The sequence below is a fragment of the Zea mays genome, chromosome 3 (genome assembly GCF_902167145.1).
Source record: "Zea mays cultivar B73 chromosome 3, Zm-B73-REFERENCE-NAM-5.0, whole genome shotgun sequence".
In the NCBI taxonomy this organism is placed as follows: domain Eukaryota; kingdom Viridiplantae; phylum Streptophyta; class Magnoliopsida; order Poales; family Poaceae; genus Zea; species Zea mays.
In genome coordinates this window covers 136,837,312-136,849,767 of record NC_050098.1, presented here as the reverse complement: position 1 = coordinate 136,849,767, position 12,456 = coordinate 136,837,312, and the positions used below count along the sequence as shown (strand labels likewise).

The following is a 12,456-nucleotide window of genomic DNA, read 5'->3' as shown; positions in this document are numbered from 1 at the left end:
GCAACAACTAACGGTAAAAAACGGCTAGCTGCAACAACTAGCACATGTGACGCCACATAGGCTAATACGAAACCGCCACCTCGCTCTCTCGCCCGTATACCTGTCCGTGCCAGCGCCTCGCCTCCCTCTCGGATACCTGTCCGTGCCAGCGCCTCGCCTCCCTCTCGTCCAAGCGCGCGCTCCAGCCGGGCAATACTGCCCGCTCTCGTCGGACACGAGCTGCGTCGCCGGGAAGCCGGGCGGCAGCGGCACCGTCTCGCCCTCGCCCATGCTACGGGCCACATTGCCACCAGCCTTAGTAGCCTTGATATAAACAGGTAAACACAAGTAACACAAGACAAGAGTGCTTATGTTCCTCTGAAACTATCTGAATTTCAATCGAAACAATTTATTCGCTCCCTGTGCATGGCAATTATTCGCTGGATCCATCATCATCTTTACTACTAAGGGTTCGTATGATCGCTTCTAACACCTTGATATCGCTATCTTTCTTCGCAATATCCTCTTGCTTCAGCCGCAACTCCTCCATGTGCAGCTCAAACACCCCTGCCAGATGTAATTGTGACCACTGATCAAAGACAGCATTTTCTTGAAAAATGCTAGATAATCAAATGCTATGCCTGCAAATGCTAGTGTAGAAACAGGACAGTGCATACTAGCAGTGTTCTCCAGTTCTTCTGTGACCTCCCGTGTGCGTAACTCTGCAGCTCGTTGCGCAGCTTCCGCCTGACGTTTCTCTACACGAGCTCGAGCAGCTGCTGAAATGGCAGCATCGAGTTCACGTTCCAGAGACTGCACCCTCTGGTCAAGAACCTGACCACAGAAACAAGAATAAACTTGTTCAAATGATTTAGGGGATAATGGTTAACTTGGAAGACATGATGGTCTATTTGGCTATTTCCCCATCAAGAACAAATTGTATCGTAACAGAGTCAAAGGGTCAACCACATTAGCATTTATGTAGTTCCTCTGGTTACACTTGTCAAACCAGATCACTGCATGCAAATCAAGGAAGCAACATGTTTTGGTCTTCTTTGGTTGTGTCATCTACATTGTTTCTAATAATTACCATACCACAAAAATACATTACTAGCATACAACAGTTAATTGTCACATATACACTAAATGATAAGAACTTTAAAGTTTATTCATCGACTTATTATTAATTGCTCTAGAGATCCCAACGTGTGAAAGTTTCTGCAATCTAAATAAACTAACTTTATTTGAACTCAAGTAAGAAATACAATTTTACAACAAAGTCAACTAAATACATGTCTTGAGATTTTTGTGTTAAATGACTTGAAACTAAATCATTATGAGCTAATTAGGGCCTCTTTGGAACCACCCAGAATTTAAGAAACTGGTTTATAAAAACTGAGGTGGTTCCAAACATACTAGTTTATACAAATTAGATTTATAGTTTCTTAAAAACTAAGAAGCTAGCCTCTCCTGGCTAAAAAAACTAAAAACTGATTTCTTAAAAACTGGGTTGCTTCCAAACATGACCTTAAGCTAGAGAGTTACATGGTCCAAGCAATAAGTGGTAAAAAAACACAAGATAAAACATATTATAACCTAGGAGTACAAAATTAAAACATAATAACTCTTAGAAGCATAATATGAACTTCTGTTTGTGAGCATTAGATTATTATCTCTTCTATATTTCCAAATTGACAAAAATATGGGAGATCTGAAGGAACAAATTTTGAGAGAACATAAATTGGTATGCACAAGCACATCACATAAATTCACCTCTGACCTTTTGTAATAAATCCTTAAGTCAGTAGATCAATAATTTAGGTCCAAGCTGCTCAATTTTTACATCAATTTATCTTTACATTAAAGGTTTAACTCTATTGCAGTAAAACAGCCACCTCGCCTTTGGATGTACTATCTCCGTTCTCGAATATTTGTCGCCGGCTAATTCATTTTTTAACTAAAACGCGACAAATAAAAAAGAACGGAGGAAGTATCACCTATCATATCTATCACATTCTCTTACAGCAAGGAGAAAAAAAAACAGGGAATCCGGTTCGTGAAAATGGAACACAAAGTACAATCTTTTGCATTCTAGTTCACCCATCACTTTTGAATTCCGGTCTGTACCAATCAATTTTTCCGTTACATGAAAGGTCAACTAATTCCATGTCACTCACGCCGAACCGGAGTAGCCTAGCTCTACCAGCCTATGCCAAAGGCCCAAAGAGACACAAGTCGCACTAAACTGAATCATCCAAGCACTCAAAATCACACCCCTCTTGCTTTTTGAGTAGTGAATTCCACATTTGAAGTACAGGGGACCGAATCTACGCCCTTCAGGAGGCGGCATCGGTTGATACAATAACCCGGATGACGAGCATAGAGAAGGGGCGACAACGATAGGGAGCTGATATGGTCTGATCCGTTGATACAATGTCAGCAAATGGACTGATAGAGGAATTGAGTGGGAAAGAATCGGAGGAATCAGGGAAGAAGGTCAGAATGGCAGGCAGGGGAACGATTCTGTTATTTCTCATTTTCTGCTTTCAGCCTTTTCGTTCTTAGCGTTTTATACGCACGGCACAAGTATCAGCTCCATACACGGGCTTATTACAATCACACGGCCCATTGTGGCCCAAACACTTTGCTATTCAAATATTTCTTCCATGCGCTTCGCCGTTCCCCGCCACCTTCTTGCGTCGTCATTCCTCCCTGCTGGTTCTGGATCCTCACATTCCCCCGGACTTGAGCAGAAGCTTGCCCCCAAGCTGGAGCTGCTGGAAACCTGGAACACAGGGCTGCAGCATCTTCCCAAGTAGACAACGATGCATCAGTTCCTGACCAGAGCACCTTTACTTGTTCAACGGATTCTCCACCTCGTTCAATGGTTCGATGCTGAAGAATTTGAGAAGGGACCTGAAGGGATACATTTCCTTGTGGTAGTTGAGGTACCAGCAGTTGATCACCCAGAGCTCGCTTAAGTTGTGTTAGAGTATATGGTAGGCCCATGTGGCTCATGTATAACACTATATAGCTACCCATTAGGGTTAACCCTAAGTATCAATTATCACCTTAACATGGTATCACGCTAGGTTTTACCCTCCCCTTTCAGCCGCCGCCGCCCCTCCCTCAGGCGCGCGCGGCCCCATGGCCGGCGAGCCGCGGCCCTCTCTCTCCCCCTCCACCTTCCCTCCCCTCTCTTCCTGAGCGCGGGCCGCCTCCCCTGGCGGGCGAGCCGCTGCCACCGCTCCTGGCCGCGCGGGCGCGCCCCCCGGCCCCTCCCCACCCCCTCCCAGCCGCCGCTGCCTCCCCTGCGGACGGGCAGGCGCTGGTGGCAGGGACGTGGGGGTCGTTTCCCGCCTCCCCTGCGCTCGGGCCGGCGTGGGGGGCAGGGCCTAACACCGCTGGTGGGGCCCTCCCCGCTGCAGGCACCGCCTCGGCCCTTGCGGCTGTGGCGGATGCGGTTCCCGCGGGTGTTGCCGGTCTGGAGGACCCTCCCCCGCCTATCCCCTCGTCGCTTGTCGTCGATCAGCCGCCTCCTCCACCGGTCGCCCACCAGGGATACACCGTCGCCGCCCTCACCGCTGCCCGTGTGGAACACGCGGCACGACAGGCCCGTTTGCGGGAAGCGGCCCTCGTGTGGGAGCGCGAGCGCGAGCGCGAGGCCGCCGACGCTATCGCTGCTCAGATTGCCGCGGCGGAACAACTCCTCGCCTCGCCTGCGGCCCACGACGGTGGGGTCACCTCCTCTGCTACCGTGGGCGGCGTGTACGGCGTCCCGACCGCACCGACCGTCGTCACCGACAAGTGGATCTGGACACACAAGCGGCGAGCCGATGGTACCCTGGAGCGATACAAGGCTCGCTGGGTCCTTCGGGGCTTCACTCAGCGCCCCGGAGTCGACTACGATGAGACCTTCAGCCCGGTTGTGAAGCCGACCACTGTCCGCACGGTGCTCACTGGCCCTTGCTCGCTCCTGGCCAGTTCACCAGCTTGATGTCAAGAACGCCTTCCTGCACGGCGCCCTCACCGAGACCGTCTACTGCTGTCAGCCGGCAGGGTTCGTGGACTCCTCTCGCCCTGACATGGTCTGCCGGCTCAACAGGTCCCTCTACGGCCTTAAGCCGGCCCCCGGGCGTGGCACTCCAGACTGGCTACGTTCCTGGTGACACTGGGCTTCGTGGAGGCCAAGTCAGACACGTCTCTGTTCGTCCACCATCATGGGGCAGAGACTGCCTACTTGCTTCTCTACGTGGATGACATTGTCCTCACCGCCTCTAGTCAGTCACTTCGCCGCCTCGTCGACGCGCTTCAGCGGGAGTTTCCGGTCAAGGATCTGGGCGTGCTTCATCATTTCCTGGGGGTCACTGCTGAGCCTCGCCCCTCAGGACTCCTACTTCACCAGCGGCAGTACACTCTTGACATTCTGGAGCGGGCCAAGATGATTGCCTGCAAGCCCTGCTCTACCCTAGTCGACACGCAGGCGAAGCTCTCTGAGGCCACGGGTGACCCAGTCGAGGACCCCACCGGGTACAGGAGTCTTGCCGGTGCTCTTCAGTACCTCACCTTCACTAGGCCGGACATCTCCTACGCCGTGCAGCAGGTCTGTCTCCATATGCACGACCCCCGAGAGCCCCACCTCGCGGCTCTCAAACGCCTCCTCCGCTACCTCCGGGGTACCGTCGACTACGGGCTGCTTCTTCACCGGTCTACCTCCTCCGAGCTGGTCGTCTACATCGACGCTGACTGGGCCGGGTGCCCAGACACTCTGCGCTCCACCTCCGGCTACACCGTCTTCTTAGGCGGCAACCTGGTGTCCTAGTCATCGAAGCGCCAGCCGGTCGTCTCTCGCTCGAGTGCCGAGGCGGAGTACCGTGCCGTGGCCAACGACGTGTCGGAGGCTGCCTGGCTCCGGCAGTTCCTCGCCGAGCTTCACAGTCCCCTCTCCAGGAGCACGTTGGTCTACTGCGACAACGTCAGCGTGGTCTACCTCTCCAACCCCGTGCAGCACCAGCGGACCAAGCATGTAGAGATCGATCTCCACTTCGTCCGCGATTATGTCGCCGCCGGTGCTGTTCGGGTCCTCCACGTCCCGACCACCTCCCAGTTTGCTGATATCTTCACCAAGGGCCTTCCGTCCTCGACCTTCGCCGAGTTTCGCTCCAGCCTCAACATCATTAGTGGCTAGTTGCGGCTGTGGGGGGATCCTATGGTGTAATGTACGGTGTAATGTACGTCTTCCTTTTTTAATCCAGTCTGTGAACTCCGCTGCGACGGAAGTTCAGACTGCGGGGGGTGTTAGAGTATATGGTAGGCCCATGTGGCCCATGTATAACACTATATAGCTACCCATTAGGGTTAGCCCTAAGTATCAATTATCACCTTAACAAGTTGTGAGACATGGAATACCGGGTGAACTGTACTATTAGGTGGTAATTGCAACTCATAAGCAACTGCTCCTACACGTTCCAGAATCTTGTAAGGACCAAAAAATCTGAATGTTAATTTGTTGTTGGAACGTGTAGCCACTGAAGACTGCACATACGGCTGCAGTTTGAGATAGACAGATTCACCAACTTCAAACGATCGCTCTGACCGATGTTTATCTGCTTGTTTCTTCATCCGATCACATGCTCTGATCAGATGAAACTTAATGACTTTAGTCATCAGTTCTCTTTCACGAAGCCAATCTGACAATTCAGTTACTGGCACTATGGATTCTGCAGTTATACCAAAGTGTCGCGGAGTGTATCCATAGACCACTTGAAATGGAGTTCGGCCAACCGCAGAATGTTCACTGGTGTTATACCAATACTCAGCAACTGATAACCATTTAGCCCACTGTGTTGGACAAGAATGAACGAAGCACCTGAGATATGTTTCAAGGCATTGATTAAGCCGCTCCGTTTGACCATCGGACTGTGGGTGATATGAAGATGACATGCACAACTTGGTGTCAGTCAAGTGAAACAACTGTTGCCAAAAGTTGCTGGTAAAGACTCTATCACGGTCTGAAATGATGTTAGCAATTTATAGATATTGTCAAGAAAAACTCGAGCCACTTTAGCTGCTGTGAAGGGATGGAGTAATGGTATGAAATGACCATATTTTGAAAACTTATCAACCACCACAAGAATGCAATTGGCATGCATTGATTTTGGAAGTCCCTCAATAAAGTCCAAAGACACAGTATGCCATACTTGTGAAGAAATATCCAGCGGCTGAAGTAGTCCAAGGTACATGGATCTGTCAGGCTTGGCTTGTTGACAAATAGCACAAGATTGCACATAGGCATGTACAACAGCTTTCATGCCTGGCCAATAGAAAAACTGTTTCAACTTTCTATAAGTAACAGGTACACCTGAATGTCCACCAATAGCAGTGTCATGCATAGCTGTCAGCACCTTCTGTTGCAATGCACTATTACCAGCAAGCCAAAGTCTGCCCTTATGTCGAATGACACCCTGATGTAAAGTGAAAGGTCCCATAGGCCCATCATGTAAACTCAACTGTGATAGCAATTCCTTGGTGGCAGGATCTTGGTTATATCCATATTCTAGTTCCTGCAGCCAAGTTGGAGTGCACTGTGATAGGGCCAAACAAGTGGCTGGCCCATGAGGCAATCTAGAAAGAGCATCAGCTGCCGTATTCTCTACTCCTTTCTTGTAAATGATTTTATACTGCAAGCCAGCCAATTTGGTATAGACTTTCTGATGCCATGTAGTATGCAGGCGCTGCTGTTCATTAAGCTGAGCCAAGCTACTATGATCCGTGTATATGATAAACTCTGCTAGCTGTAAGTAACATCTCCATTGAGCAATTGCAATGATGATGGCCATATACTCTTTTTTCATAAGTTGACAACCCTTGATTTTTGGGACCCAAAGCTCTACTCAAGAATGCGAGAGGGTGTCCTTGTTGCATTAAGACTGCACCCACACCAGTCTGACAGGCATCAGTGTAGATACAGAATGGAATAGAAAAATCTGGTAACGCTAGGACAGGTGCTGTTATCAGAGCAGTCTTCTATAATTCAAAAGCCTTTTGATCCTCTGCTGTCCATACAAACACCACATGTTTCTTGAGCAGATTGAAAAGAGGTCTACCAATAATGCCAAAATTTCTGACAAATTTTCTATAAAATCCAGCTAGGCCTAAAAAGCTCCTCAGCTCTTTAGCATTCCTTGGAATTCGTCATTGCTCAATGACTTTGATTTTTTCAGGATCAGTAGAGCACTGATTGTCAGCAAATGAACTGATAGAGAAAATGAGAAATAACAGAATCGTTCCCCTGCCTGCTATTCTGACCTTCTTCTTCCCTGATTCCTCCGATTCTTCCCCACTCAATTCCTCTATCAGTTCATTTGCTGACATACAATAACCCGGACGTACGTATATACCTTAATGGTGCGGGCCTGGTCGGCGGCGAGGGAGGCCTTGGAGAAGATGTCATCGTCTACGAAGACGGCTTTCCGCCCGAGCAGCTTCTGCAGCGCGTCCACGTTGGCGCCGAGCTCCCCAAGGTTACCGATCGCGGCGCACCACCGGTCTCCCGACGAGGACGCCGACACTGCCGGGCCTCCGGATGAGGAAGAAGGAGAAGGAGACCCCGAAACCGCAGCGCCGTGTGCTGGGGCGACCGCCACGGCCGCGGACTTCTCCCTCTGCGCGGCCATGATCGCCGCCGCCGCCGACGGAGTCGGCTTACCTTTTCCGCTTGGGCCCCTAGGCTTGCCCGAAATTGCAGACAGGGAACACAGCCTCGGTGACCCAGACACTGCGATCACCGATCATCTCCACTGTGGGCCCCAAAAATATCCGTCGCTCACCGCCCTCGGCAGTTGAATAGCAAGTATTGAATGGACGGCTGATCCAGCGGCGCTTGATCCTATCGGACGGTCGCGAGGATCCCAGGAGCCCTATATCCCCATCCTCGCCCCCCACCTCCTTCGCTTCACTCGCGTCCGCCCCCGCCGCCGCCTTTCGTCCCAGCCCCTAAACCATTCTCCATTCCTCTCCTCAGGTGCGCGCTTAACCCCTAGCAGCTAACTTTTTGATTTTTTTCGCCGCTTGTTTTCCATCGGGTTGGTGCGCCTCCCATGCCGCTAGCGTTGGTGATCCGTGTCTTTGTCGGTGTACTTGCGTCGTTGACTCGTTGGGTGGCAATTGGGGAGTAGAGTGTTATAGGGTTTATGATTTTGTGTATTGGTAGTTTGGACGTCGACCGCCAATGGTTGTTCGCTCTCGTGCACAGCTCGGTGCTTACGGCTTGCCTGGATCCCTGCGAGGTGGACCTTTTTGGTCTGTGTCGCTCGGCTTCGTGTCTCCGAACTTCTACGATGGGTGATTATCTCGCTATTAGTTTACTCGCGGCATGCTCTTGTGCCTGTGTGAACATGAAGCTGCTATTTTATAGCTTTTACGTTTGTAGCCATTTGTGCCACATGTTGTATGAATATTTATGGTGCAAATGGAATGTTTCATTTTGCTAATGAAGTAGATGATTTGTTCATTTTGTTTTCTTTCGACTACAATTTTTCATTACAAGGGATAGTGCATATTATGTAGCTTTGGGCCTCCAGTCAACCTCTGTGTAACACCCAAACTTCTGCTGTTTCTTAGTCGACCTCTGTAACATCCAAGCGTATGCTGATTCTTATGCTGTCTTTTGATGCTACAACTCTCAAAATAATGGAAGTTTTTTTATGCTGATTCATATCAGTGTTATGGAAGTTTTTTTTTAATTTCATTAACATGTCAAAGTTAATTGCCATATACAATATTGTCTCCATTATGTTTACAATAGTGTCTCCCTTATGTTTAAAATCTGTTCCTTAGAATGCTGTGTGCATTTTTATGCCTTAAACAAGGCAAATGATGCATGTTTCATTCATCATCTCTAATAACATTTATAACTGCTTCAACTTTCAATCAAGGCAAGAACTGTTGTGAAATCAAGCTTTCTGCGCAATCATTGTGTAATCAAATTACCAAAAGTCACAAAAAATCATCAAAATTTTGTAAATGTACTTTATTATTTACTCTAGCTGTGTGTGTATCAAATTTTAACTCCTAATTCATGCTATGTTAAGAGATATAATAAAGAGGAAGTACTATTATTTTTTAATCTTTCATATTGGATAGAATTTTCTCCTTTTTATTTCTAACATAAGATGAATTAGAATCTGACATCTGATATATTGGTACAATAATAATGAAGTACATACATGTTTTTTTAGATTTTTTCATGACTTTTGGTAGTTTGATTGCATGGGGTGCTTGATTGCACACCAGTTTTTGCTTGCAGTCAATACACTTCAACCAATTAGAAAGTAGCCATTCATTTAGTTATGTCTGATTATAACATTTATTCATAGTGAACTTAGTACAAGTACTTTATTGAAACATCACTCCCCCTCTGTTGTACATGTGTATTATCAGTTGATATCTCATAATCTTACTCTGTTGCAGTTTAGCACAATGGCACTGGCTAATAAGCTTGGTGGTCTGCTCAAGAAAGCCACAAGTTCAAATCCGTCTGTCTACCAAGCAATCAGATGCATGTCATCCAAGCTCTTTGTTGGAGGTTATATCCTGTTTATAATTTTATCTGCTTGTCAAGTTTTTCTGTCCTGTATAATTTCCTGATAGTTGTAAATATTGTTTCAGGGATTTCTTATCAAACTGATGATCACAGTCTCAGGGACGAGTTTGCCAAATATGGGCAAGTCATTGAAGGTATCATGCCCATTGCTGCACTTGCCTTGGCTCTACTTTCTGCTGACCAGTTATGCTTCAATCTGTCCAGCTAGGATTATCATTGACCGTGAGTCTGGGAGGTCTAGAGGTTTTGGCTTTGTAACTTACACGTCTTCTGAGGAGGCTTCAGCTGCCATTACTGCCTTGGATGGAAAGGTTAGTTTATACTTGGAATGATTGTGATTTATCTGTTTTTGATTATCATGATAGTGATATTTCATCATGTCTCAGGATATTAACTATGACATGCTAATTCTTAAAAGATTTGCACCCTCAACATTAAGTTAGGCTAATATATGCCAGAATTTATTAATCCTAAGGGGCCATATTATCTTTTAAATTTTTATGAATCATACTAGAAGCTATGATAGAAGGGTGTTGATAGCTATTAAGGGCTTTTTGAAATTTATAGTGATGCTGCATTGTTTGTCATTCATGATCATGGTCTGGTTATATCATAGCAGTGAGTAATTTAGTTCAAGTGTGTGTTGATAATATGAATTCCAGTCAGTTGTAACTTGTATCTTGGGTAGCATAGTGAGTTACTACCCCCTCCCCCCCAAGGAACTAGACATTCTAATTTTTTCTAAGTCGGATTATCATAAGTTCTGTGTCTGAACATTGATTTCTGATGTCTGTTGGGTTTTAACTCTAGCCTACCCCAACTTGTTTGGGAGTAAAAGGTTTTGTTGCTGTTGTTAGATTATCTCAAGTTCATTAAAAAAAATCTGAGATTTATATTACCAAATAAATATGATTAGACTTTCCATGGAACATATTTTCATATTATATTTATTTGGTTTCAAATTATGACAATCTTTATAAACTTGGTCTAGCTTAAAATAGCTAACTGCGGGGAAACCTAGTTTGACATGTTTTTTGAGATGAGGGTGTTTGCTGAAATATCAAGAGATCATGTCTTTTCATAGTCATAAATGAAACTGTTTCATTATGATTACGCTTTAATGTTTTTCTGACACTCCTTTATTTGCTCAGTACATTAATGCTGATATTAAGGTAGGTTGCATTTGAGACATGTAATTACTATGCGTACACCTGACTCTTTCTTGCTTGTACTAGACTCTCGATGGACGGAGCATACGGGTTAATCATGCTAACGAGAAGACCGGTGGCTTTCGTGGCGGCGGTGGCTATGGTGGCGGCGGCTATGGTGGTGGTGGAGGCTATGGTGGTGCTGGTGGAGGCGGTGGATACGGTGGCGGCCACTATGGTGGTGGTGGTGGCAGCGGTGGATACGGTGGCGGCGACTATGGTGGCAACTACAGCAACAGGGGTGGTGGTGGTGATTATGGAGTTGCTGGTGGAGGTGGAGGCAACTTTACTGCTGGAGGTAGCGACAGCTTTGCCAACAGTAACTTTGGTTCTGACAGTAGTTTTGGTGGAAACGGTGCTGGTGGCTTTGATGCAACCGGCGGTTCCACAGGCGATGATGGGTTCTCTGGCACACCTGATGATAACTTTGGTGGTAACAAGAATGAAGAAACCATGGATGATATCTTCAAGGACGATGAGCCGGACAGCTACGCCGACAAGAGGAGCTAGTTTGTGCCTTCTCCAAAGAGTGCTCATCAATACGATTCCAGAACGATATGTATTGGCTAGTGTTTGCTGTTAACATCATAGCGGCCTGTATGTTCAAATAATGGAGCGAGTAATTCTGATGAGTTTGAGTTGTCGGGGGCTGTGGAACTTTCAAACATGGCGTGCATCCACGTTATAATGTCGTTTTGCTAGATGCTATGCTTTCATCGTGGCTTGGAAATCGGGGTCTTGTCAAGCTTCAGCTCAGACGGATCTGTAAATGGTACTGAACCCTACATTTTATGTTTTCTGTGGATGCTCTGCGTATGTGACAAAAAAGCAGTAAAAATGAAGTGTGAGTTTAATTTCAGTACAAACGAATAGGGATGAAAGCGGTAATCCGAACTGTTAGAATAAATTTAATATTTTATAATAGATATGTATAAAATTTAATGTTGATATTTTCTTATGTTATCCAGCACATTAGTACAAATATGAATAAAATATTACACAAATTATTTTATGTATTATTTGCTCTCTACAACACGAAACGTTGAAAAAATTACTGAATTTGTTTCCGAATCCATACCGAAGTTTATATCTATTATTTGACAAAATATAGGATGAATTTGAGGTTTACCTTTTATGAATCTTTACAAGCTGAATGTTAAAAATAAGAATACAAATTTGTATTGTAGATTATATATCCTATTTATTCGCAATCAAAGAAAAACGACTAAAAAACTGATTACCGAACAAATACCGTTTCCGACCGTTTTTATCCCTACAAACGAACAAAATTCTGTTTGCGTGTACAGTAAGTTGTCAAAATTGTCATAGTGACTAATGTTAATTACTTTTTTTGAAATAGGTACCGTAAGTCAAATTCAAATTATGTGCAAAGGCAGAACAAATTTAGAGGACCGAATTTAGATGACGTTGCTGGAGATGAAGAAAATATAGAGAACAAAATCTTTTATAGAGTGCTGTAAATGACAGAAAATATTCTTGGAGGGGACATTGCTGGAGTCATTCTGAATCTTCAGCTCTCTAAAGTTGTTTCTAGCACCAGCTTCACGACTTCCGATCCAAATCCAAATAGGCACCAACGGCTTTCCTATCCTGCTATCTTAGACTGTCTTTAGCAGCTTTTCTATCTTTTCTCATAACTTATCT

At 46.0% G+C, this 12,456-nt stretch overlaps 2 protein-coding genes across 5 annotated transcripts; one reads left to right on the top strand and one right to left on the bottom strand.

Annotated features, from left to right (window-relative positions):
- Positions 1-298: 298 nt before the first annotated feature.
- On the bottom strand, positions 299-7,869 carry LOC100278260 (uncharacterized). Of its 4 annotated transcripts, none has more exons than NM_001151592.2 (3): positions 7,380-7,795; positions 657-813; positions 299-546 (listed from the first exon to the last, which is right to left on the bottom strand). In NM_001151592.2, the coding sequence occupies exons 1-3, from the start codon at positions 7,653-7,655 to the stop codon at positions 413-415; spliced, it is 567 nt and encodes a 188-aa protein (NP_001145064.1). In that variant the 5' UTR covers positions 7,656-7,795; the 3' UTR covers positions 299-412. The 4 variants fall into 4 exon arrangements, with proteins under 4 accessions (NP_001145064.1, NP_001394222.1, XP_023157632.1 ...); XM_023301864.2 differs by having other exon boundaries at positions 311-568; positions 7,380-7,799; NM_001407293.1 differs by having other exon boundaries at positions 299-813.
- Positions 7,870-7,976: 107 nt separating this feature from the next.
- On the top strand, positions 7,977-11,654 carry LOC100191146 (uncharacterized). The gene is made up of 5 exons (NM_001136582.1): positions 7,977-8,002; positions 9,451-9,565; positions 9,649-9,717; positions 9,788-9,894; positions 10,819-11,654. The coding sequence occupies exons 2-5, from the start codon at positions 9,460-9,462 to the stop codon at positions 11,299-11,301; spliced, it is 765 nt and encodes a 254-aa protein (NP_001130054.1). The 5' UTR covers positions 7,977-8,002; positions 9,451-9,459; the 3' UTR covers positions 11,302-11,654.
- The last annotated feature ends 802 nt before the right edge of the window (positions 11,655-12,456 follow it).